General features: G+C 38.2%; 1 protein-coding gene across 3 annotated transcripts in view; it reads right to left on the reverse strand.

Annotated features, from left to right (window-relative positions):
- Nucleotides 1-26,117, reverse strand: part of LOC126360693 (legumain-like) — a 132,037-nt gene extending 105,920 nt beyond the window's left edge. Inside the window, exons 1-4 of one of the 3 annotated variants that reach the window (XM_050007731.1) lie at nt 25,939-26,076; nt 25,075-25,815; nt 24,720-24,898; nt 15,585-15,682 (exon numbers count right to left, since the gene is read on the reverse strand). In XM_050007731.1, coding sequence (XP_049863688.1) covers nt 15,585-15,682; nt 24,720-24,851 — 230 coding nt within the window. In that variant the 5' untranslated portion in view covers nt 24,852-24,898; nt 25,075-25,815; nt 25,939-26,076. Of the gene's footprint in view, nt 1-15,584; nt 15,683-24,719; nt 24,899-25,074 lie in introns of all 3 variants that reach the window. The other 2 variants (XM_050007732.1, XM_050007733.1) reach the window with 2 other exon arrangements.
- Between the last annotated feature and the right edge of the window lie 569 nt (nt 26,118-26,686).

Genomic DNA, 26,686 nt, shown 5'->3' on the forward strand with positions numbered 1-26,686 from the left:
AGGGCGATAAAGACTTCTTCTTGGAGGCCTTCTTGGAAGTCTGATGAGGCCCGGGGATGGTGGGCTGGACCCAAAGAAGATCCTCACGCGCGGGGTCCGTTTTGGAACGCCAGACCTCGGAAGCCGGGGTCCGGAACGTTTCCCCGATGGACGCTGAGAAGAGGATCGCTTCTCAGGCGGCGGAGGAGGAGGAGGAGGAGGAGGAGGAGGAGGAAGGGTGGCCCCTGGGGCAGAGGGGACAGGGGCCATGAGGGAGGAGGATTTGGAAGGGAGGGATTTGGGAGGCGGAGACATAGACCCCGGATGGGGTGAGGAGGTGGAGGGGGGACAGGATAGGGGTGAGGAGGTGGAGGGGGGACAGGATAGGGGTGAGGATACTGTGGAAGGAGTGGACACGACTGAGGCAAACGAAGTTGTCAACGTCACGGGATGGAGGCGGTCATACTTCTTCCTGGCCTCAGAATAAGAGAGACGGTCCAAAGTTTTTAATTCTTGAATCTCCTTCTCCTTCTGATACGCAGGGCAGTCTAAAGATCTAGGCGAGTGGAGGCCAGGACAACTGATGCACCGAGGTGGTGAGGTGCATGTATGTTCCTCACGAAGAGGACGTCCACAATCGCCACAAAGGGGCTCAGCCTCACACTGTGACGACATGTGCCCGAAGCGCAAACACCAAAAGCAGCGCATAGGAGGTGGGACGTAAGGTCGCACGTCGCACAGATAGCCCTTCACCTTTACCTTCTCCAGGAGAACATCCCCCTCGAAGGCCCCGGTGTCGATGTGACGGTCTTTGGAGCCGCGCTGGACTCGCCGGACAAAATGCACGCCTCGGCGCTCCAGGTTTGCCCTGAGCTCCTCATCAGATTGCAGCAGGAGGTCCCAATGAAAAATAACCCCCTGCGTCCTATTCAGTGCCAGATGCGGGACAATGGACACTGGGATGTCCCCTAGTCGGTCGCACGCCTGGAGCGCCACCGACTGTGTGGTGGAGGTGGTCTTTATAAGAACGGACCCCGAACGCATTTTACTGAGAGCCTCGATTTCCCCGAAGATGTCCTCGATGTGCTGGACAAAGAACATGGGCTTGGAGGTGGCGAACGTCCCCCCACAGGTCCGAGAACAGACTAAATAGCGGGGGAAGTACTTCGCCCAAAGCCGGCGGGCCTGTCCTTCCTCCCAGGGAGTGGTCAAGGGGGAAAGGGCAGGAGAACCAGAACCAGAGACAGTACCTTTCTTTTTAAAAGACTCGGCCGCAGATCGACCTGATACATGTTGACGTTTCATCTGCGAAACGTCCGCCCCAATACCACCCACTCCGACCAGGGGCTCTCTCCACGGGCGCCACCCAGCCTCAGCAAGGGCCACCTGGCAGGATGACCGTTGCCGGGAGTCCTGATGCCCCAAGGAGACAAGCATCTACTCCTTGGCCGATGTGGGGAGGATGCAGCTCAGGTATCGGCAGTACGATCCCTATGTTGTCAGGGGGCTACAACCTAGAGGGTACATGACGACCCCACCACAACGGGCTGGCTACCGTGCTGGATTTCGGGTGCCATGGAAAGTCCGTCATGATCATAGGTGCAGATGGGGACGCACTATGGGCATAACTTGTGCAACCCATCAGGAGTTTAGGACCAATTTGAGGAATAGTGGGTGCGGTTACGCCGTTACAATGCTGAGTGCCAAGGTCTTAGTGCACTGAGGACCAGTGATACACCACGTAAGGCGTCCTTCTCCAAAAGGCTCGTACTTCTGTAGAATTTTGAAAAATGGAGGTCAAACCCCAAGGGGGACCATCACATGGAAGGCCGAAACGGTTGAAACTCCTTTTAGTCGTCTCTTACGACAGACAGGAATACCACGGGCCTATTCTTACCACAGACCCACGGGGGGGGGGGGGGGGGGGGGGGTTATGCAGACTGATTCACGCTATCAAGTGCATTATTTTACACCTGCAGCACAGTACATAAATACGGATTGGTCTCTTGTGAAAAATGCTTTATTTATAATTTAATTTCCACGTATTAAGAAGATGGAAGTGAAGATTAAAAAGGATATATAAGACAATGTATATTTTCAAACAGGTGATCCCCACAGCTCCTATATATTTCAAAAAATATCATATTGCCACCTTGAGGTGAACTGCTGGTAAAATACTTTATTTATACAATCAGTTTCGTTGTCTGCCTGCAGTTAGATAATACATGAAGAAAAGTGGTCTCTGATTATCTTAGAAATCATCACTGAAACAAGAGGTCAGTATGTGCCAGAACAGCTAGTACACTTTGCTCGAGTTATAACACCATGGCTCTAATGCTGTACGGATTTATTTTGCCTTTTGCTTTGGTTTAATATTACATTGTTGAGCTTCTGTAAATGTTGTTTGATTGAATCGATAACACTAAATTGTATACTCCTTTCTTTGTTTAAAACTTTGATGTTGTGGCTTGATTCTATGCAAAGTAGTGTATCTGTCATTTAAATTCTTTGTCCCATTTGGAGGGAACAAAACTTACTGTATATAATTGTAATTTTGTGTGAATAATTTTTGGTAGAAATGTCAATATGTGCAAATGTTCTGTTTTATTTAATGTATTTGGTTACTGTTATGTAAACTGCTGATCCTCACTTAGGGTTCTTAGTTATTCAGTATGTATAAGTTGTTCTGATTACCCTTGGGAACAGAACTGTGTAGCGCGTGCAAATTGTGGTTGGCCTAAGTAGAAAAGGTGGGACTGAGGGTCAGCCGAGGACGAGCTACGAGTCGGGAGGAGCTACAAAACTGTGCACTGCCATGTACATGTTGCATACTGTGGTGGTTCCGAGAGAGGCTTTATCTGCTACTTTCCAATGCCTCGAATGGAAGGATAAATAGCTGGAACTATTCTGGAATTTGTATCTATCATCGCCACCAAGAAATGACAGAGTCCAGCTTTCTACCTGCAATTACACCTACCAACATTCAATCGCCACCTCATTGCGCAATCACTGTAATGGAGCACTACAGTAATGTACAGTGAAGGATCAGCTCATTGGATGTTTTAGTGTGCACAAATATAAGGTAACTCATAACCGAATTTATGTACCTACCTTGATTTTTTCCTTATCATAACACCTCTCAGGTTCCTCTCCGTTTGAACTATAGTGATTACCGAGTGTCCCTACTGAAAGAACATTAAAGACCAGTGTTTTTGCTAATTGATGCTTCTTGAACATAGTAAAAAGAAAGTTAAAGTGGCAAGAGAGTGAGTTAAAGTTAGCGATGCTTGCTGAAAATAATTTTCCTAGTAAAACTGCTTATTAATGTGTTGTTGCCAACTTCAAATTAAAAGTTCTTAAGATTGAGGCTTATAAAGTTTTGCTTAGTAAATGATCAATTTACTGCCTGTTGTAAATCGCAGAAGGTGAGTCAGTATCTTAAATATATGTTAATTTTGTCTCTCAGTGTAGTAAAAGTGGAAAACTGCAGTGTGAAACGTTATATACTCATGTTTGCTAAGTGTTTGTCTCTCTTGTGTATTGGAAGTGCATATTAATAATATAACAGGATCCACAGTTTGTCTATTGTGTTAATGCTAAGTAACAAGTAATGGGAAAAATCACTAATTATGAAAAACATTATTTCTTTATTCAAATGATAGTGAGAAGCAACCTGTTAGTGGATTCCAATTAACTTTCATTTTAAATAGTAAAGTATTTAACTGAGAGAGGCTTAACCTATATCCAATTAATGATACTGCAGTGAATAGTGATAATAACGTTATAAAGACCATTCAGTTTGTGTAAGCCCTGAAAGTAATAGTGTGTTTCGGTTTCTGTCATAATTCTGCAAATAGGTTGTGCTGCTCTAACTGTTAGTTTCAATCTTACCGTAAACATATGTATGTGTCACAGTTCACTGCACTCGCGTGTGACAAAGTATAGGTTCTGTTTATCCATTAAAGTTATTAATAACTATTTTCTTGAACGAGAATGTTAATCATTCTCTTGCCCAGTTAGGCTGGCGACCATTTTCTTTATCCATTAAACAGTGCAGATAGGCAAAATTTGTTTGTTACAACTCAAATATTTACGTAATTCTGACTTTCACTTCCGATAAGCCACCTCTGTTAGGTACAACATGGCCAACATAACAAAATTCCTCTCAGAGGGTAACACTGCTCTGTTGCTTTATACCATAATTGCTTTAACAAGATAGTTTTATTTCACGACCTGCCTACAACTTTAAGGTTATGGTACAGCAGTAGCAGAGGTAGTGTTATAGAGTCCATACACACTCAATACAACAAAGTTACTGCTTCAATGACAAAAAATGATTCGGTTACAGGGATGTGGCAATGAGTTTAAATGAATAATTATGGACTTCCTGAAACCATTTAAAGGGGGGATTGATGGCCTAGAAATTGAAGAACCTAGTTAGTTCTTCTTAGGTTTGACAATAAATCTATCTTGTCAAATAGTGTGAGGTGTGTTACATTACTGCAGTTTACAAGTACTGTTTTATTACGATACAAAGAAAGGATAAATTTGTAAATTAACTAGTGTTTTTGATGTATACTGACACTCATGTAGTTTTTGATATGAGATACATTGGATTAAAAATCGAGCCCTGACTTTTCTATGTTAGAAGCTCGTAATTACCCCCAACCATAAAATTGCTATGTTCCTTTTGTCATGTTTCTGTGATGTTAATACGTTTGACACAAATAATAAACATGAAATTCTTAAGAGCGTGCAACAAATGTGTGCTAGTTTTGCAGGTACTACATGCAATCATTAATGTAATCATTCTGGTAATGTTCACACCTACTGTCTAGAAGCAAACAAAAATAGCCAATTTTTACAATATTTTATCAACATGAAACACAATCAATGTATACCTCCATGTAGTTCAGTATTACCGTGGCTGGAATATATAATCTGTATTACTTCTCTATCTGTTGTTTATTGAGGCACAGTTGTCAAGTAGTGTGTCACTGCCAACCAGTAAGTGAGATTGATTCAACAAATGGGGCAATAACAAATTCACTGCTGCAGATAAAGTAGATCTCTATACTTAAATACATATTGGAGATTATGATTACAAGTTAAAGTGATGGAACAGACATGAACAGGATCTACCACGGACAACTGCAGTTACAACACGTATTTTATGGTCATGTCCCAGCTACAAGCACACCTAGTGAATGGCGCTTTAGTAAAGCTAGCACATTATTAACAAATTGGCACAGCCAATTAAAACGAGACTTCATCAGTGATCTGCTGGTGATCAACAATAACTATACGTAGCAACTGGAAGAAAGTGCAGGTGATTTCCATTCTTAAGAAGGGCCTTGGGACAGATGCACACAATTAGAGACCTACATTGCAAACATCAATCTGTTGCAGAATTAAGGGCCATGTTTTATGCTCAAGAATTATGATATTTTTGGAAAATAAAAATCTCCTCTATAAAAATCAACATGGATTCTGCAAACACAGATACTGCAGAACTCAGCTCACTCTGTTACTGCACGAGATCCACAGCAGTGTCGACAATAGCGCTCAGGTTGATGCCACATTCCTCGACTTCAGGACAATGTCCCGCATTGCCGTTGAGTGAAAAAATACAAGCTTATTGAGTATAGCAGCAGATTTTTGAGTGGATTCAAGACTTCCTTGTAGACAGAACTCAACATGTTGATCTTAACAAAATAAAATCAACAAATGTAAAGGTAATTTCCTGAGTACCCCAAGGAAATGTGATAGGACTGTAACTGTTTTTATATATATATAAAATAGAAAGAAACATTCCACATGGGGAAAATATATTAAAAACAAAGATTCCATGACTTGCCAAATGGGAAAGCACTGGTAGATAGCCACAATAAAAGGACACACAAACACACACACAAAATTTCAAGCTTTCGCAACCAACGGTTGCTTCGTCAGGAAAGAGGGAAGGAGGGGGAAAGACAAAAGGATGTGGGTTTTAAGGGACAGGGTAAGGAGTCATTCCAATGCCGGGAGCTGAAAGACTTACCACAGCGGGAAAAAATGACGTGTATACACTCGCACACACGCACATATCCATCCACATATATACAGACAAATATGTCTGCTTGTGTCTGTATATGTGTGGACACCTACCTTGGTGCCACATCAATTGTGGAGGTGGGTGTCTCCACACAAGCTGTGAAATGCAACGTAGGTCTCGACCATGGAACTTAGCATCTTAGAGCAAAGAAACAATATGTTTGCTTGTTACGCTTAAGTTCAAAAGTAGGTTTAATCACTACATTTACATGCAACACAGCTTCCAAAAGACAAAAATTAAATTTTGCAAACTGTTTTTCATCTTCGTGTTTTGTTGACATGTTAAGGGCTGAAATGTATGGAAATCAGCTTTACCAGTTTCTGATTTAATTACCATAATGAGAGATTCTCTTCAGTTAAATTCAGAGGTAGACAATTTCATATTCAGTCTAACATTTATAGTGTTCCTAAATGGCACAGGAAGTCATTTTGTCAAAAACAGCAAAAAATTTTTAACAAGAAGACACGACCAGACAACTCAAGCATGTTTCAAAAACAGTTTCCATGGGAATAAAAATTGATTGCGGAAATTGAAACTACAACCATATCTCCGCAATTATTTCTCTGGAGTGTTTACAACACCAACCAATAGTAGAATTGCAAAATCAGTTTACAAAATTATGTTCTAGGAGTGCCATGTAAATATAGTGAATATCGACACTTTAATGTGGCAGTTTTTTTAATTGCCCCATAAGAAATGCCAGAAGTCGGGGCTGAATTACGTCATTGTCAATCTCTGCACGCAAGTGCATGGTGTAGTGATTCGAGAATTTCTGTGTAAATTCTAGAACCACTCAGCCTTCTACCATCTCGAACACACAATATTCTAGATACAAGTGTGTGATGGTAAAATCCTACCTACTGCGCATCACATGTTTGTGTGTGTGCAGGTTTAAAACCAGTCATGGGAAGAAAGTAGACGCAGCGGTCGAACGGCAACGACAAGTACTTGTTTGGCAATCCATAGATGTTTTGGAGGAAGAACCACGGAGTTTTTATGCCGCTCTGTACCTATTGTGTCACTGGTTATTTTTAATTACAACAAGAACAGTTGAGAAAAGGTACTATTGGGAACTCTTAATCCAGCCTTGTTAGAGGCAAGACCTATTTTATGATTCATGTGAAGTAGAGTCATGGTTATTAAGCCAAATCTTTTATAAATGTAATTAAATTTGTTTCTGACATTGGACAGAGCGAGTGACTTACTGGAATTCATATATGTATGTGGGAAGTGAGAATTTTATTCTGTATGGAGTTCAAATACATAGCGATTGATGAAAATTAATGTTCATGTATCTACTTATTTCACAAGTAGAGACAGAGGCTTAAATACTCCTGTACCTAGCATCATTCTACGGAGAAGAAGTCAAGAGAGTTTTCCAGCAGCCAGCAAAGAAGATCAGCTGCGAATCCCAAGTAAGTCACCTCGTATAAAAGAAGTAGGAAGTTTTTACGTCTACTTCATGCTTTAAATCGGCGTAAAAAATGTAAGAACGTGGCAACCTGTGAGAAAGGACCCGAGAAAATGGGAATTTTTAAGTCAAAAACTAAAGAAGAAGTTGTTACATGTTGCCAAACATAACACAACAAGGGATTTACTCTAAGACACTGGAATATGTTCAAGTATCCAAGGAAGAAAAATTTGAATGAAAAATGGTGAAGCATGGAAAATTCACAATTATAAAACAGCAAAGAAGATTTCAACACATTTGTCTAAGAAGAAATACGCATAGAACACCTCAACCAAGAAGATTCAGTGTGGGGAGTATACAGCCCTCACACACATTGAGGGGATACAGACGTGGAACCACCTACAGCGAACAATGCCGGCACCAGATGCTGTTCATCAGTGCTGACCTGCCTCTACATTCGCTCATCTATACAACGAGACTTCTACGCTGGGTGAGCATGAAACAAAACTTCATTACTTTAGTACAAAGTGGTACATACTGTTGAGTGAACGTTTATTGTCTAATTACAGTATTTAAAGTTACTTTTAAATGCTCACTAGGGCTAAAGCATATAAAGGCATGGACAATATACAACAAGTTGAGGACACTCAAGAATCAGCTATGGCTATGAAAGTTACTAAAGAAGTACCAGACTGAACTACATTGATAAATTTAATTAAAGCTCAGAGTCTTCAATTAAATGCTCAGAATGAGACTCTAAGGAAAGAATCAAGCTTGGTAAATTCTCAATTAAGTACCCAGAGTGAATCTTTAAATGCTCAAATTCTTTAAGTTAAACTCATTAGATTCGCAATTAAATACCCGTAGTGAAGTTTTGAATGCTCAGAGGGAAACTAAATGCCCAGAGTGAAACTCTAAATAGTCAAGTGACAAATCTAGGTTTGCTAAATGCCAAAGTTGACTCGCAAAGCAACGAATTTAGTAATCTATGTGAAGGCATGGGTGCTCTTCAGACTAAATTTGATGCCTTAAATAGTAGAGTAGAGAATTTAAAAAGAGATTTAAAGGCTGAATTGACTAATTCCTTGACCATTCATTTAAATCAAATGTTTACTGACCATAGTCACAAGCAGAATAACAATTTCCAAGATTTATCAAAAAGGTTAGAATTTAACATTGAGGACAGATGTAATAATGTGGAATCCAAAATTAATGAAAAGTTACTATCTTTTGAAAATGGGTGCAATGTTAAGTTTAATGCTGTAAAGCAGGGATTGAATATTTTGAAAGATAGTGTAGATAAGAATAATGAATTAATGCCAATTATTCAATTGCAAATTACAGGTGTCAGTACACAAGTAGATAATGTAGAAAGAAATTTCAAAGTAGAAAAAAGGGTAACATCACCTAATGTGGTGTTAACTAGTGAAGTGTGACTGATTTATAATGGGACACCTAATTCTATGTATCTAGACAATTCCCTAAATTTAAGCCGGACGGAAATGTACATCTGACCCATTTCTTAAAAAGGTTTCACCAAGCATTACCAAAAAATTGGGAAGATTCTAAGAAAATTGAATTTGCTGTGGGGTACCTTTTAGGGGAAGCCTCAGAATGCGGTACAGTTAATATTGAGAATGGTTCCTCTTGGGAAGACTTTCAAAAGAAATTTAAAGAGAAATACTCGTCTGCCAGTGCACAAGAAACGTTAATATCAGATCCATGGGGACCGGGCGGAGTCACCTATACCCCAGGGACATTAACATTCTGAGTTAATGGGCGGAGCGATGACTGTCGGATCCCAAGTTGTTTTTGGTGTTTCTTCCAAAATAGTTTTCTTGCACCGAATTCCTTTAAAATCTAAAACTATTCTATAATCTTATTGCTTAAAAAACCGGATATGACTATAAAATAGAGAACAACTTAAGAGAATCACACAAATAAAGGGATGTCTAGATGAAATAAATTGCCTAAATTATTATATTTGTGGAAAATGTAATATGATGTAACTAATTGAACAATTGTTATACCGAAGTGTATAGCTTTTCTGATTTGTATCGAGTATTTTGTACCTTTTATGAGATGTGATATAGATGGGAGGGTTTGTATAAATTTTGAAAGGGGTGGGTATTGTAGATAAGAGCATGATTTACAAGAACAAATAAATCGTGACTAACACAAAACACATATCACACCTTTCAAACAACCCTCACAAACAAGTGTGCCTCATTCTTCTTCATTTGCCGTTTCCATAGGGTTGCTAGGATTTCCTCCAGGGACCTCAAAGGGTGAAGGTGGGACAAGTCCGTTCTGTAGGAGAAGATTTAACACCAAACCTCCTCCAGTGTCTCACAAAAGTAACTGAGAGGTAGGGATCTTGGGGAACAGGGGTGGGAGGGTTTCCTGTCTTTGGGGCTATCTTCTTTCCCTTCTTCGATCCTCGCAACCACATCTATTTTCTCCTTTCTTGCTTCTCATCTTGAGGATCTATCTATCTATCTTTTCCCTCTTTCCATATTCATAAACTTCTATCGCTGAAGTCCTTCCTTATTTCTGTGGTTACTAATAACCTACATCTTATCTTTAGATAAGAAGGCCGGAGAATCAGACTACATGAACACACATCCACATATACACAAATATACACTTCTACGCAAGCATTAAATTATATAAGACAAAGCCTGTATGATGTGAGAATTGCCAGGTGTTGAAGGGGGAAAATGTGTGAACATAGGGAATTATGCACACATATATGGGGAGTTATGACGGTTCTACATCGAATATAAATAAGGATTGGTGCCCATACACAACGAACAACTATAAAATATTTATGAGTAATGGATATATAAGAAAAAGGCGTGAACAACGTAGGTGCACTAAAAACTCTAATGAACTGATGAATAGTGGGACGTAAGTAGTATACGTAGACATAATATCTATTGAAAGTATACAAGTTGATAAGTAGAAGAGGACTCTATGGAGAGAATGATATATTAAAGAATGAATGTGAAGTTTAAGGTATATTTATAACTTTACCAGAAGATACTTAATTATGGTATACACAGAAACGTATACTGGGGTAGTGTACCATGAGGCCTCCTCAAAAAGAATAAAGGGGGCGTTCCCGGCATTCACTAAGTATAAAGGGCAGACATACCTATGTGGAAATCGGACGATCTGTGGCCTAAAAAATAGAGATGTTTTGTAAGGGGCATACCTACCAGAACGGAAAGAGGAAGTGCTCTCATAAGGTCAACCCACAAGCAAGGAATAGGTGCTGATCCTAGGAGAAGGGGACAGTATCGTGACAAAAGTCACAAATTTTATAGGAATTATTCTGGAATGTATAAATTCTATGAACAACTAGCATTATTATGTTTCGTAGATATAAGTGAGTGTCAAAAGAACACTTATATTTCGCCCAGAGTTCCTCCAAGCAACAACTAATGAAAATAGTACATACTAGGAAAAAGGTAGTACAAAAAGATAACAATAGAAAATAGATTACTCATGTGTCACAAATACCTGAAGTTTTTGATTGAAAAAGAAAATAAAGAAAAGAGAAAAAGTCCTCAAATTTCTAAATATTAGTAAAGCTGACTAAAATCTTGAGTAAATGCTCAAATTTAAATAACAAAGTAAAATAAGGAAAGAAAAAAAGTAACCATAAGAGAAAAATTGTTGTTATGGAAAGGAGAGATATGTATATAAACCTATGTAAAAAATATATATACTGTTAAGATATGAAATGATGTTATGAATAATATTACTTGCATAATGATTATACATAAAATATCACGTGTTCGATCCGATTGGGGGGGGGGGGGGGGTAGTGATTCGAGAATATCTTCCACCTCAAACACATGATATTCTAGAAACGAGTGTGTGATGGTAAAATCCTACCTACTGTGCGTCACATGTTTGTGTGTGCAGGTTTAAAATCAGACGTGGGAAGAAAATAAACGCGGCGGTCAAACGGCACCGACAGGTACTTGTTGAGCAATCCATAGATGTTTTAGAGGAAGAACCATGGAGTTTTTATGCCGCTCTGTACCTATTGTTTCACTGGTTATTGTTAATTACAACAAGACCAGTTGAGAAAAGGTACTATTGGGGACTCTTAATCCAGCCTTGTTAGAGGCAAGACCTATTTTACGATTCATGTATGGTAGAGTCATGGTCATTAAGCCAAATCTTTTATAAATTTAATTAAATTTGTTTCTGACATTGGACGGAGCGAGTGACTTACTGGAAGTCATATATGTATTTGGAAAGTGAGAATTTTATTCTGTACGGAGTTCAAATACACTAACGGTTGATGAAAAGTAAAGTTTGTGTATCTACTTATTGCACAAGTAGAGAGAGAGGCTTAAATATTCCTGTACCTAGCATCATTCTACAGAGAAGAAGTCAAGAGAGTTTTTCAGCAGCCAGCTAGCCAGCAAAGAAGATCGGCTGTGAATCTCAAGTAAATCACCTTGTATAAAAGAAGTGAGAAGTTTGTGCAAATACTTCATGCTTTAAATTGGCGTCAAAAACATAAGAGTGGTAGCCATTACTGAACATTTTGTATTGTTGCTTGTTCATTGTTTTCCTTTCTTATTTTCACTCATTTCGAAATAGAAATTAGTGAAAAACCTAATCCTGGTCCATCACAGAGTCTGATTACAAGCCTTACAACACAAGCAGGGATCAGTGATTCCTATGACCCTTTCTGATGCTCTGGTGGTCATGATTTTTGTTTTTTTACACTTTCGACTGAATGTCAGCTTGTAGTGTCCACATTCTGCACTATAGCAAGTGAAAAACAAAACCTGTCAACATATTTCAGCCACACCGAAAGTCTTCTAAAAACATGCGAACTTTTACACTAAGCACTTTATCAGTTCTATCTATAAAACTGTCGAGTATGGATCGGATGGCTATAAATGGCCATGAATGGTCAAAATCAATACGCTGCCAATTTTGTAATTGCCTTAGGAATGAAAAAATAATTTCTAGAAACACCTTAAATCTGCAAAGCACTCTGTTTACCAGCAGAAAAACTGCTGCTGATTCTCAACATAAACAATCTTTTGTTGAAAGCTGAAATACAGCTGAAAGAAGAAAACAAGAAAGAGACTATTTCAGTAAAAATGGTTCAAGTTTTTGCTAAACCAAACATTCAGGTCAAAAAGTTCTCCAATCACCACTTTTTTAACAGTCAATTTCAGCACGCTATTACTTTGTTCTCAGGCACTTAGCAAGACAACCTTTTAAGTTTGTAAGTCTACCCACTTTTTAGAGTTTTGATGCAAATTTCAACAAAAATATTTTCAGGTCACTACCCATTACATGGGATATTTAATATTTGTAGCTCAATATTGGAGGCTACATACTTGTGAATTCACATTTAAATTATACAGTTGAACTTCGACTTTACATTCTCTGATTTTTATTTTCCCCGTTTTCTTCCTATTGAAATTTGATGTGATATTCGAGTTGTAGTTGGCACAAAAGGCAGATGGTTCACACCAAGGTCGGTGGTGGAGTTAAGGAAATATTTTAGGCCATTGTGAAGATTGGAGACAAAAGAGAGGAAATACTCATGTAATCCACGATCGGTGTTGCCAACACAACTTGCAACATTTAGCTTCACCAAGCAATTATGATACAACTACTGCTGGGTTGTAGCAGTTATGGAAAAACCAGACAGTTTACATGAAGTGTTCAGAACCACATCAATATGAGATGAAGCTGCCCAGCCACTACCATTTCTTGTGCCAGTCTCACCTTTTCGCTTGTTTTTCCGATGTGCTGTATTCCGCAACAATATCAATCGTCAAATTATTAAATTCAAACACTGAGTCTCGTAGAATGTGCTCGGTCATAATCAAGGAAACATCGCTCATTTCCATCTAGTGAACTTTTAATTGGCTGGTGACTTGTTAAGTCAGCCAATAGGCAGCACAGCCACCACATCACACTAATGTGTGGAGAGGGGGAGTGGCCCTCAACGATGGGAGTGCAGGTAGGGGTGAAAGGATTTTGTGAAGTGCTGAAAATATATTTTTCATGCAGATGATTTGCTATGACAGAAATGTCACAGGGAAATAGGACAAGAGTTTCACAATAGCACATTTTAAAGACTTTCGTCTTCAAATCTGAAACGATACAGCTGTAACAACTACATACATATATACTTTGTACCACACACTGTAGATCTTAAAAACAGGGAGCAGTGAGAGAGGATATGAAGTGAAACTGCAGTACCTCAGCTTTCTTTCAAATTTACATTTTACACGGTGTACAGAAATTCACTGAGCCTACTTCTAACACACTTGTAACGTTCAACTGGGTAAGTAAATTCATTTTTTCATGTCTCTGCTTCTCTCATCAAACCTAAGAATAACACTTTAACCGTGGTGAGCATATGAAGTGTGGCTCATAAGAAAAGCATTAAACAATAAAGCAGATGTCCGAATTTATGTTAATGGTTTAACCACTTCCCTGCTGTAATATTTTTGGTTTAATTCAACATGTTCATTAATTTTTGCTTTTTTATGAGCACAAAGGATGACCTCTCCAAAAAAAAAAAGTTTTGAACGTATAATTCGTTGTCATAGAATATCAGAAAATAGCTCGATTACCATGTACCCAGACACCAATTTCAATTTTTTAATGACTTTTTGCTTGTTGTTACATGTCTGTGATTTTTTAAGAACTTACGAATTTATTACCACAAATTATTGCATAATCATTGTATTGTACATTTAATTTCCTTCCCTTGGGCAGATTTTATACAAAGTATTGGAAAGGACTGAGATTTTTAATCATATATGCCAATTACATGTGTTTTTGCTGGTATCTTGGGGATTTTGACATTTTCCTTGATCCTACATTTTCTTAAATTTTGTGTTTTTGAAGTATAGACTGCATGAAAATGTAAAATACGGCTTTCACTGTATTATCTGTAGCTAGTGAGTTCAGCTACTATTTACATTTTGCCACCCCATATTACATAGTGGTACACATTAGATAGGTTATTCACTTACACCTTCATTGAAATTTGATATTAATTATTATATAATTGTGAATATTCATACAAACAATCTTCTAAAAGCAGTTGAAATATCTTCAAGTCAAGCATTATTATGCACCAGATTGCATCTACATTCAATAATTAAGAACTTTGTATTGGCAAGAGGGGAATGTTTGTGAGGGTGATAAGGCTTACCCTTCACAACAGTTTCCACTTTAATCACAGTTAGTATTACTTAGAGCTCCACTGCTGTTCAATTACTATGTTAGCGACAAATCACTACACACTGCAACTACTGTAAAATATCGTGGAGTGACCATGTGTGATAAAGTGGAACAACCACATAAAACTAACTATAAGAAAAGAAGATTCCAGGCTGAGATTCATTGCAAGAACCTTAAGAAACTGTAATTCATCCACAAAGGAAGTGACTTACAGAAGATTTATTTGACCAGTTTTCGATTTGGTCGCCACAAGAATGTTATGGAGATGCTTAACAGGCTACAAAGCCAGAGCCTGGAGAAGAGAAATGCACTTATGAAATTGTTCTGTCAAGTCAGTAACAACATTTTCACCTTCCCTCTCCCCGTATTAAACATGAATGACATATGAATGCTTCATCAGCTACATTTGAACACAATGCCAAAAATTTGGGTGAATGAATTATAACATCAAAATTAAGAATGTACTGCTTTTATATATGGGCTTATTTGTAATATACATGTGGAGACAGTGACAAAGTGGACAACCACCCCACACTAGAATCATGAAAGATGTTCACCTGTACAAATTTCAGCACAAAAGAAACAATTGGAGAAACATAGCCAAAGCTTGCATCTCATAGTTAGAAAAGGAAGGATAAAATTTCCCGAAACATGAAAAAAATGAATAGGCATGATTAAAAGTACACCAGTAAATCAGTAAATAATGGAGAAATGCCTTTCCTTTACTTCTCAACACAAATGAATACACACATGATGTAAAATTCAGTGGCAGCAGGTTTTATTATTGGATGGTCACTGTGATGAACACTGCCAAATTTCTGCAACGCACATTGACAGCTTTACAATACTTACTCAGAACTGTTGGCAACATCATCATACATCATAACTATAATGTTTTCTTCTGGGATGCCATTTTTGCGCAGGATTTGGAATGCATGACACACATCAGCCTATTGACAGGAAAAAAAATAGAATAAATACCGTTAATTTGAATTTGACAGTCTAACACAATAAATCCCCGGAAAAAAGTTAACTTGCATTGTTTGTGTACATAAGCATTTATCTCAAGTGTGGGAGAGAACCAAGGGGATACTTTCTAAATTTCTATTAACAGGGCTGTAATTTTCTTAGATTGCCTCACAAATAAGTTCACTAAAATCATTGCAGTTCTCCCCCTACTAGTTTATATTATGAGTTAATACTGTTAAAATTATATTCATGACTTTCAAGCTGTCGTCCATTTATTCTTCTTAAATCATCACCATTGTAACATTATTCTTTCCTTGAGTGTTAGTAAAACAAAGTATAGGTGATACAGGAAGAACCTGTATAGCACCAATTAACACACAAGTAAAAAAGCAATTTCAGTACTGATATTAGATGAATTCTCTGTGCTTCGTACCAAGCATCTACAAAAGTAAAAGTGACACAGCAACAACAAAAACATTTAACATTTTGATCATTACGAAAAAATACACAAACAGATCACACCACGACATACACTTATACAATAGTAACTAGAATGCCTCTCATAATATAATAAATATTATTAAATCACTACTGGCAGCAGTTTCTAGACACAAAAAACATATAGGCCTAGCCTAAGTCCTCTGCCTTCTACTTCTTTGGTATTAGAGACAGGTTTCAGCAAACCAGAAAAATACACCAATCATTCCCACGCACTACCACATGTGCAGAGTTGACAGTGGCCTTTGCAGCTAGTATTTACTCTTCTAGGAACACTACAGAAATAAAACCACTACAGAAATAAAACTAATTCTGAATGGTGAAGAATCAAATATAGCACAACTAGTTTCAGCCAATAGTCCCTTTCTCTTACAAAATCTTTCTAAGTGACCCATTTGCTCAATGCTGCATAAAGCCTGTTAGTACGAGGGTCGGTCAAAAAGTAATGCCTCCCATTTTTTTTCTACTTAAAAAAATTAAGTTAAGTGAAAAATTTGAATTTGGCGCCATTCCTCAAACCTTCTTCTGCAATCCACTGCAGTAGTAACTTTCTGTGTCAACAGGTGGCAGCACAGCAGAAGTTTGTAAGATGGCCGACATCGATGTTCGTTTGAGACAGCGTTGTGTGATTGAATTCTTGAATGCAGAAGGTGAAACGCCCATACGCATTCATGAAAGACTGAAGAAGGTGTATGGTGTTGTGACAGTGGATGTCAGCACTGTTAGACGATGGGTTCGTCGTTGTAAGGAAGCTGAAGGGCAAACACCGTTGACTGACGAAAAGCGGAGCGGCAGGCCGGTGAGTGCAGTGACTCCACACAACATTCAGCAAGTTGATGACATCATTCGTGGTGACCGTCGGGTGACTGCAGATGAAGTGTGTCGCATTATTTCTCTTAGTAAAGGCAGTGTGATCACGATTATTAAACAATTGGGGTACTCAAAAGTTTGTGCACGGTGGGTTCCAAGAATGTTAACCGATCAGAATAAAGAGGCAAGGAAAACAATAGCCTCCCAACACTTGCATTCCGTTTGGAGGGAGATGAGTTTCTGAAAAAAATTGTGACCGGGGACGAAACATGGGTGCATTTTTTTTAACCCGAATCAAAGAGGCAGTCAATGGAGTGGCGTCACACAAGCTCGCGAGGAAGAAAAAATTCAAAACTGTGCGATCGGCAGGGAAAGTTATGGCAACAGTTTTCTGGGATACAGAGGGTGTGATTCTGGTTGATTTTTTGGAGCAGGGATGCACAATAAATTCTGTTCAATACGTCACAACCCTCAAAAAACTTAAAGCACGTCTTCAGCGAGTTCGCCCAACAAAATCAATGGCAGATGTTCTTCTTTTGCATGACAATGCAAGACCACACACCAGTCGTCACACCTCTGACGAGATTGTCAAAATTGGATGGGAAGTTTTGCCTCATCCCCCATACAGCCCTGACCTGGCACCATCAGACTTCCATCTGTTCGGGCCACTAAAAGAAGCTCATCGTGGGATTCATTTTGAAGATGAGGAGGCCGTCAAAACATCCGTGCGTCAATGGCTTAGGAAGCAGAGCTGTGATTTTTACCGTGCTGGGATACACGCCCTTGTTCAAAGATGGACCAAAACTGTAGAGATGGGCGGAGATTACATTGAAAAATGACAAAATGATCCTCAATGTTGTGGTTTTCAACCTATGTAATTGCATTTAAATTTCCTGACAATTAAACGTAGAAAAAAAAAAAAAAAGGAGGCATTACTTTTTGACTGACCCTCGTATATTTAACTTAGAAAGCAAGCTGCAAATGTTCCTTCCTCGTGGTTCTTGTTCTACTGAGCTGCATACCATATGTCCCCCCACCATCCCAACTTCTTTACTCACACACACGACTTTTACTTTTTAATGACACTTGGGGCTAATAATAACAACACTAGTTTCAAATGAATGATAATATAGCTATATAGTCAAAATAAAATGCATAAAAGCTCTTTGTACATCACTTTGGATTGATTGCTTCAGATATAATGCAGTAAATTTAAATTTGTTTATCCCTTCTTACAAAAATAAACACAAACATACGATTGTAATAAACCTAACACTGCAGTTGTGCCTTTAATTAATAACATTTGACACAAAACAACTGAATGTCTACAGGAAATAATTACTTTTCCTTTACTATTATACTTACAATTATTTCTTTTGCTAAGTTTCCAAGATATCACATGAGCCATATCTACTCTGTCATAGAACAAATAATTACCAAGTCCCAAAATGCTGACAAAATTTTTAAAACAAAAAAAGAAAATTTATAAACATGATTCATTCATTTGTACATCATATTTCATATGTCTTGTCATGATATGAGCCTTCAGGAATGTGGAACAAGCCAAGTTACACATTAACTGACATGATGAGCCACTGTAAAGTATGAGATCTGTTCAAAAAATTCTGGAACACTTTTAGTTACATGCCAACATGCCTACATTAAATTTTGTGTGAAACTCAATAAGACTTTACACAGACACACCAAATGATGCAGGAAGTCCACAGTAATGAGTGCCTAAGCCGTACACGGTATTATGAATGGTTCACGTGACTCAAAACTGGCCAAATGAAAGTTAAAGATAAACCTTATTCAGGACGTCTAGCGACAACACTCATGTCAGGAATGTCAACGAAATTTGTGCCACAGGGACAAACTGTTAATCGATGGTACTATCAGAACGTGCTGCGATGCCTGCAAGGAAAATGTAAGAAGGAAACAGCCTGAAAAGTGGTGAGACAGTTCATGGCTCTCGCAACAAGATAAAACACCTACACATTCATCCACTTTGGTGCATGACTATTGTACATAAAACCAAATCCCTGTGCTGCCTCATCTTCCATACTCTCCAGATCTGGCCCCTGCAGGCCTTTTTTTTTATTTCCAAAGTTGAAAACCCTGTTGAAAGTATGAAAATTTGCAACCATAGACGAGGTAAAAGAAAATTCGCAGACAGCACTCCATGTGATCCACCCAGAGGCGTACCAAGACTGCTTCTGGAAGTGGAAACAGCGCTTGGAGTGGTGTATTAATTGTGGAGGAGAATATTTCGAAGAAGACCCTGCACAATAAGTAAAAAGTAAGCATAGAAAAATTTTGTGGGTAAAGTTCTGAACTTTTGGAACAGATCACAAAGAAACAAGAATTACATAACACATTGAAGTAAGAAACTCTAAATTACTGCAAGGAATTCTTGTACAGAATAAAGTTGTGTGCCCTAACAAAGCTTTTCCTTTTATTCTGCACACGAGTTCCACACTATGTTGTAATGTTTTATTTTTCTTTATACGCCATTGCAAATCTTTCAGGGTCTTGTTTGTGATTTCATCATTATTATTAGCCTATTATTATTAATAAGCAGCATTCTAAGAATTATGCAGCAACTTGTGTACTGACTGAGCAGCTATACCTTGCATGGCAACATGAGAAAAGTAAAGTGAACCTGTCAAGGAAAAACAGGTGTAAATAAACAGTCATTGAATTGTACAATGAGAAAGTCTGTACTTTTTATACCAACATAATGCTTCTGGAGAAGTTGTAAAATATGTTTATTTGCAGTCATTTCAATTATGTATGAAAAGCAAACTCTCTTCACTGATACTGTATAAACAGGTCATCAGTATTTTGCAATGCTCACTGAAATCATACCTACTGGTTACTTCTCTGTCCAATGTATTCTTGGAATTACTTATTATTACTGAATGTTAGACTTCAGGCAAGGGTCTACAGAACATGGCTTGTGAGATTATTTCAATGGGTACATTTTGTAACAGAAAGTTTCCTTTCTCTATCACCTATAGCAAATAGTGCAATTACTAAAAAAAAGTCATTTATAGCACCTGAGAGCAGGATATCACAGCAAAAAAGTGAACATACAATGAGTTTACATTTTCAAAATAGTATAAGTTGACAGAAAGCTGCAAAAAGCGAAGTACCACGAAGCAAATTACAACGTAAAATAAATAACATGCTCCGATGACTACAATACCAGAGACTATTATTTGAAAATCATATCTCACAGCTTTTACATATTTATTGAGCTCCATTCTCACACCAAAAGGTGCTCGATTTCTGAACATGGTGACACAGATAGGTAACAAATAATTAAGCTCTGTAAGTAAATTGAAAAACAAAGAAGAAAAGTTTATAAAATGTATGCAATTTCCTATATATAGTGGTGCTAATTTATTTCATGCTACACTGTATCAAAAGTTCTTGGAATTAGTGATATGGAAGCAAACAAACCATGATAAAAACTACCTGACACAACGCAAGCTTATATAATGTCATTTGTAATACATGTAAATATGATATTTTGCCATGTGACCATGATGTGCAACTACTGAAGTTGTGTGGAGTCAGTAATAGTAGCAAATGTGAGTTATTGCATGATATATATATACAACAAAATCTTAGATATGATCAGCAGTGTATTGCCTGTAGTTCCATTCTCAAAAGATACAAGCCTTCTTGTGAAACACATAAAGACTTCTTACACACTATAATGGCCAGCTTTAATAGAAACTGTCCTACCACAAATACCAAGGAAGACATGTGTAATGGAAAACAGAAAAGATTGACAATTAAGAGTTACACTTCTTATCTATATTAACTAAAGATACTATCAAAGTTATATGTCATATAACAACAGTAATCATAAGCCAAGCAAGAGTTTCTCTGAAAATGAAATGACATTGTAGAAGAAAAATAAATAGAGCAGAAAATATTATCAAAACGGAATCTGGAATCCACAACAGAAAACTACCAATTCCTCTTATCCCAGACCAAGTTAATCTTAGCTTTGTTAATTCAGGGAAATAAATCATTCATAGTGGTGAGACGGTAGCTAGCAGTGACAGGAGCTGCTCTAGTTAGCTCACAGGAAGCTGTCAGAGTTAGTCACAGTGAGTTGGAGTGGAAATTGTTTTACCTAAGGATATAGGGGATGTAGTACCAAGACTCAGCAACTCAACAAATGATGACTATTATGGCCTTTCCAACTTTACTGTAAAACAAATTACAGACATAAGACAACCACCATGCTACCTTATACGCTGGATGTTTCAAGGAAACTGCCTTTCTTGATTGATTACAGAGAACGGTTGTTTTACCTGTATGTAAAAAGGAGGATAGGTAATCAACAGAAAATATGGCCCTATTGCTACAGTTCCAATATTATCTAAAATCAGTGAAGTCATAATTAAAAAATAACTAAATGGACATTTCAAGAACCAATATGGACTTCGTAACTGTTAGTCCACAATGAATGTAGTGCAGGATACTGTATGATCAGCCTTAGAGGGATACTAACAATAGCAATATACTATATATATGCCATAATGGTCAATTTAACAAAAGCTTTCGGCATGAATCACATAATTTTCTTGTAAATAAACTTAAACATTAATCCATAATGGACAGCAGCTGAGATTATTAAAATCTCATTTGTCCATTAGAAAACAAAAGGTAGGAGACATGGTACTGGCAGAATTAAAGCTCTCAGGACGGGGAGTGAATCGTGCTTGGGTAGCTCAGTTGGTAGAGGACTTACCCGTGAAAGGCAAAGGTCCCAAGTTCGAGTCTCGGTGTGGCACACAGTTTTAATCTGCCAGGAAGTTTCAGAAAACAAATTATGTAACTCTTAAGGAGAGTACCTTAGTTATGCATGCATAGACTATTTTTTGTCACTGTTAGCCTCTGTGAATGATCTGTGTAGTTTCTTGGTACCTTTCCAAGCAGTGGTAACTGCTGGCAATACTACAATTACCATTCCCACAACAACAAAAAGGTTGGTTGGTTGGCTTATAGTAATTTCAGGGAATAAACATTAGCGTCATCAGTCTCTTGGCCGAGGGCTAGTTGATCTGGAGTTTGTGACATCTGCTAGGAATGTGTTCTGATGTTGAAAACAAGTATGAGTGGCAAAACTGAGGCATAGAAGAAAACACTGATGCTGTAGCTGAGAAATAATTTGTGGAGAAGAGTATGGATTGGTGTACTATGTAGGCCAGGGCAAACAAGTTCTCTCTCATGGTTCACTCATGCCAAAAGAAGCCACACCAGCATCTGACCACTGCCAACAATTATATAGAGAAAGGATGCCTTCTAGTCAGGTGATTTATAACGGCAAAAGTGAGAATGATAAAAATGTAATGAACATCATCTGGACCATTACTAATGAAAACAAGATGAGGCAAATAGGGAAGGCAGCAGCTGGTGGTCCCCTGGGCTCTGCATGGAACAGGAGCTGCCGCGACCACATGTATCAAACCCCTGATCCATTACAGTCAAAGTGTTCCAGAGCACCCACTATTCAACTGAGTGTTACTCTTAAAACGGAAATTGGCTGCAGCATAAAAGGAGGCAAACCAGATCTAAAAGCAATTAAAACATAGTAAAAGGATGCAAACCAGATCTAAAAACAATTAAAACAGTATAAAGTGGCAGCTGGCAAAGGAGTGGAGTTGAGGGTCCCCCAGACCCTGTGAAGAATGCCCCAACCCGCCCCTCTGTTCAGGTGGGTTAAAACTTTATACCTAAGAACAAAACAACTTTCACAGAGAAAATGGAGAACATGTTCAACAGTCTATAAACTGGCAGCCAGTACTGGAGGCAACGAATTTGGGCCACCTTGCTTGACAAGGAGGGCCAGAACAAAGGGACATTTCACCAGGCTATGAGTTACTGTTTGTACAGCTCCAAAACCACAGTGTGCAGCTGACTTGTTACATACAATAAAACTACAGGTTATTGTGGTATGATCAATGCAGAAGACACATAGGATGGTGGATTTCTTCCGGGAGGAATGCAAGGAGGAATGTCATGCAGAAATAGCCTCCCTGAAGTTCGGAATTTGTTGGGGGGACAGTAGTCCATCATATGATAATCGATTTCCAAGTGAGCAGAAGCTCTATTTGCACCCAGAAATATGCACCTGGAATCATCAAATTGAATGTACGGTGAGTGATTCTTTCTCTAGCCAATCGGTCAGCAAATTCACTCCCTGAGATACACACATGACCTGGGACCCAGAGAAAGAGAACTGAACAGGTGGTACAATTAAAGTCAAACAGAAGGTCACAAACAGCAGGCATCACATGATCATGATGTTACTTAAGTCTGTAAAAGATTCAGTTTCCAGGCAACTCAGTCAAAAATCACCAATGTGACAAATTTTGCAGGCCAATTATTGACAGTGGATGGAAATTGCAGTCAGTGTCATAACATGGTAATGCTTTATATTAAGGCCATTTTTTAAAGTTAAGTATAATGGTCGTTACTGGAACTTCAAACCATAATAAATAACCACTCATCCATAGTCCACTGTGAAGTAATGGATTTTATACCCATATCAAAAAGGAAAGGAAATGGAAGGAAGAAGGAAAATATAATGTAAATAGTTTTGGGGAAAGTACAGCCATTATCAGCAGTACTACACATAGAAAGATCAGAGATGTGTATTTGTTCACCCACAGAGAAACCACTTTCAAACCAGACAAAATGCAATGATGTAAAAACTATTTCTGTACTTGTGAAGAGAACATGATTTATACCACACATGTATTATATCATCAAGAGTGAATACAACACTGTTGATCGCGTGGACAGAAACAATTGTCAAGCAAGAGTAGCACATTTTCTTCTGTATCCGTTGGGGAATGTGGGAACTCATTATTCTTTAGTGCAATAAATGTGAAAAACTAAGAACAATGCAAGAACTGCAAATAAGAAGGCAATGTAATATCAGAAGTTGATGTTAACTGGTTATAAGATGATCCCTAGATGAATGAATGAATAAACAGATGTACACAACTCATATTATACCATTTATGGCACATTCTTTGTTATTAAAATTTGTGATCTATCATCAGTTTTCCCATCATCAATTGACCTCTAATGCAAAGCATGATTTTGCTTGCAACCCACATAGTACATTCTATTTCATTCTTGTCTTTTAATTATATAGTTCTACAAAGCATTCTATATCACTATTTGTGCAAGGCACAGAATTTGAACTGACAATAAGTTTGTCCCCAAACTGGAGGGTCTAATTGTGGAGCTCTATGATGGTCGTGACTCCTTTGTGTGAACCAATTTGATGACACAGTTTGTCATTTTCCATTACATTTCTTTTTAGTAGTCAAGTAGTATAGCACCTGTACACGAAAATTCATAGATAAATGCAATGTGTTTGTTGTACCCATTTTCTTAGTGCGTTATTTTAGAATACAATATTTTCTGTCGCTCTTGCTACGCCAGTCAACAATAAGATAGATTTTATCCCATTAGCACTGCGAGTGAGAAACTTTGTTCTGAAACAAAGGTTTATTGCAAATCATTATCCAGGTCACACTTCACAAGCTGCCCGGTTTTAAAATACATGGTTCATTCTGAAAGACGAAAAATTTCATCATGACTTGTTTACTTTAGCAACCGTAGAACACAGATTTCATAACATTCGACTCATAAACAATGAAACTGGCAGCGTACCTGATGCCTGTAGTTGTCGTAACCATTGGAACCGGCAGCAAGTAACGCCCATATCTTGCCACCGTTCTCCAACTGCTGAGTGACTGTCAATGCAACTGTTAGCGTAAGAAAATTGAAAACCGTCTTCAACATGTTGGTGGGCAGTCTGCGCCTGGATTACTCGGAGATGGGAGGGTGTCCTACACACAAACAATTCATTGTGTACCAAACAATTGCGAGAATTCAGCAATACTTAGTGCATTTTATCGAAGTGTAACTTGTTTCGATCGATTAAATATAAGTGTTTACAAGAGCAACATAAGCGTATTCTTTTTGTCACCGGTAGTTATTTCTCGGATATAAATAGTGTAGTTACCAATCACGATTTCCAAACGTTTCTTCGTGCAGACACCCAGCACACCGATTGCCAAACGTTCCCGCAAGCAGACTACCACTACACTGACTCGCGACAAAGCGCTCTGCGCATTACAAAAACGTGACCATAACGTCACTCTGGACAATGAGTCATGAAAGGTCTTTTTTTCCTACTACGTAGGGGATTTCCTCTTCAGTCCAGGCACTATGTTACTGATTGCACAAAACTCTGGAACTACGTTGCATTGTTTACAATATATTTGCAATAGAAAATTTTGGCGTTATTTAATTTAACTGTTAAAGAAATACCTATTTAACGACACAAACATGTTGTCGAGCACCCATTATCAGACTAGTGTCAAGCTTCAATCTTTCATTTCTTCATTCTCTATCTCGAGATAAAACTGTATGTATGACTTAACATGTTGTGTTTCGTAACACACACAGTTTATTTTTCATTAGTCCGTTTCTTGTACTCACGTCTCCATCTGTAGTTCATAGTCTATTACATACAAAGTCGCAGCGGAAAATGGTGGTAATAAATTTTGAATAGGAGATTGAAATGGAAATGCAACTAGAATTGGGGCAAAATCTGTTGACTTTCACATAAATACTAAATTGTGCTTGAATGGCTATGTAATTGGCTCCATAGCCCTTTTAAAATTATTGAACACTTGACGTCTGTCACTTGCAGCTACGGGCTTGCCACCACACAATACCAAAATATCAGAACTGCAAGGCCCTGAAACAGAATGACAGCAGCGCTACAAGTGGCGTGGCACTGAAATTTGAATACAGAAATACGGCAGGGAAATACGTTTTACAGCTTTTCTAAATACTAGATATATGTTTCATTTATAGGTACTTTATGGTTGGGTCTGGCGATAAAATGTATTTATTGGGAAAACTCAAAATTGCAATTTTGGCGGTGTGCCTGTTATCACTCTGTGTCAAGAAGTAACAAAAATTCAAAGTAGAATAACACTCGTAACACGCGCGACACTCACTGCTGTGGAAGTTGTTGCCATTTGACAGCTGGAACGACATTAGCGCCCCAAGTGGCGAGAAAGAAGAATGTCAGATGCGTCGTAAGCATGATGTTTATTTTGTATCCCTTTCCTACGTTATTTACGAAATATTTTAATTATTTTGTTGCCTTCAAGAATTTGTGTGATAACAGAAGATATAGTTTCTAAAAATGGTTATACAATAAATGCAAGTAGAGATAAAAATCATGAATCCAGTGACAAGCTACAACACATTCGTGAAGAAACACTTGCGACATTGGAGAGAACTGCTGCTTACCACATTGATATCAAAAAAGAATATAAACACACCGAATCACACGTAAGAAACACAGACATTTACCTCGATGTGCAAAAGGGATCGACACCCTATTTGTCGTTCCGAAGGGCTACTGTGTTTTAGTCATTGCCGCCTGTTGCCACATTATATTATTCCAAGTGGGGCAAGCAACTGCCAAAAAGTGGGAGAAATATGCTGTGCTTGTAATCCTCAAGTCCTCAAAGCCAATAACACTGTCAGAATTCCAGTTGTATGTTAAATTTCCCATTAGAGACACTTCATCCAATGGCATATTCACTAGTTTATAA

Source organism: Schistocerca gregaria, chromosome 1 (genome assembly GCF_023897955.1).
Source record: "Schistocerca gregaria isolate iqSchGreg1 chromosome 1, iqSchGreg1.2, whole genome shotgun sequence".
Taxonomy (NCBI): domain Eukaryota; kingdom Metazoa; phylum Arthropoda; class Insecta; order Orthoptera; family Acrididae; genus Schistocerca; species Schistocerca gregaria.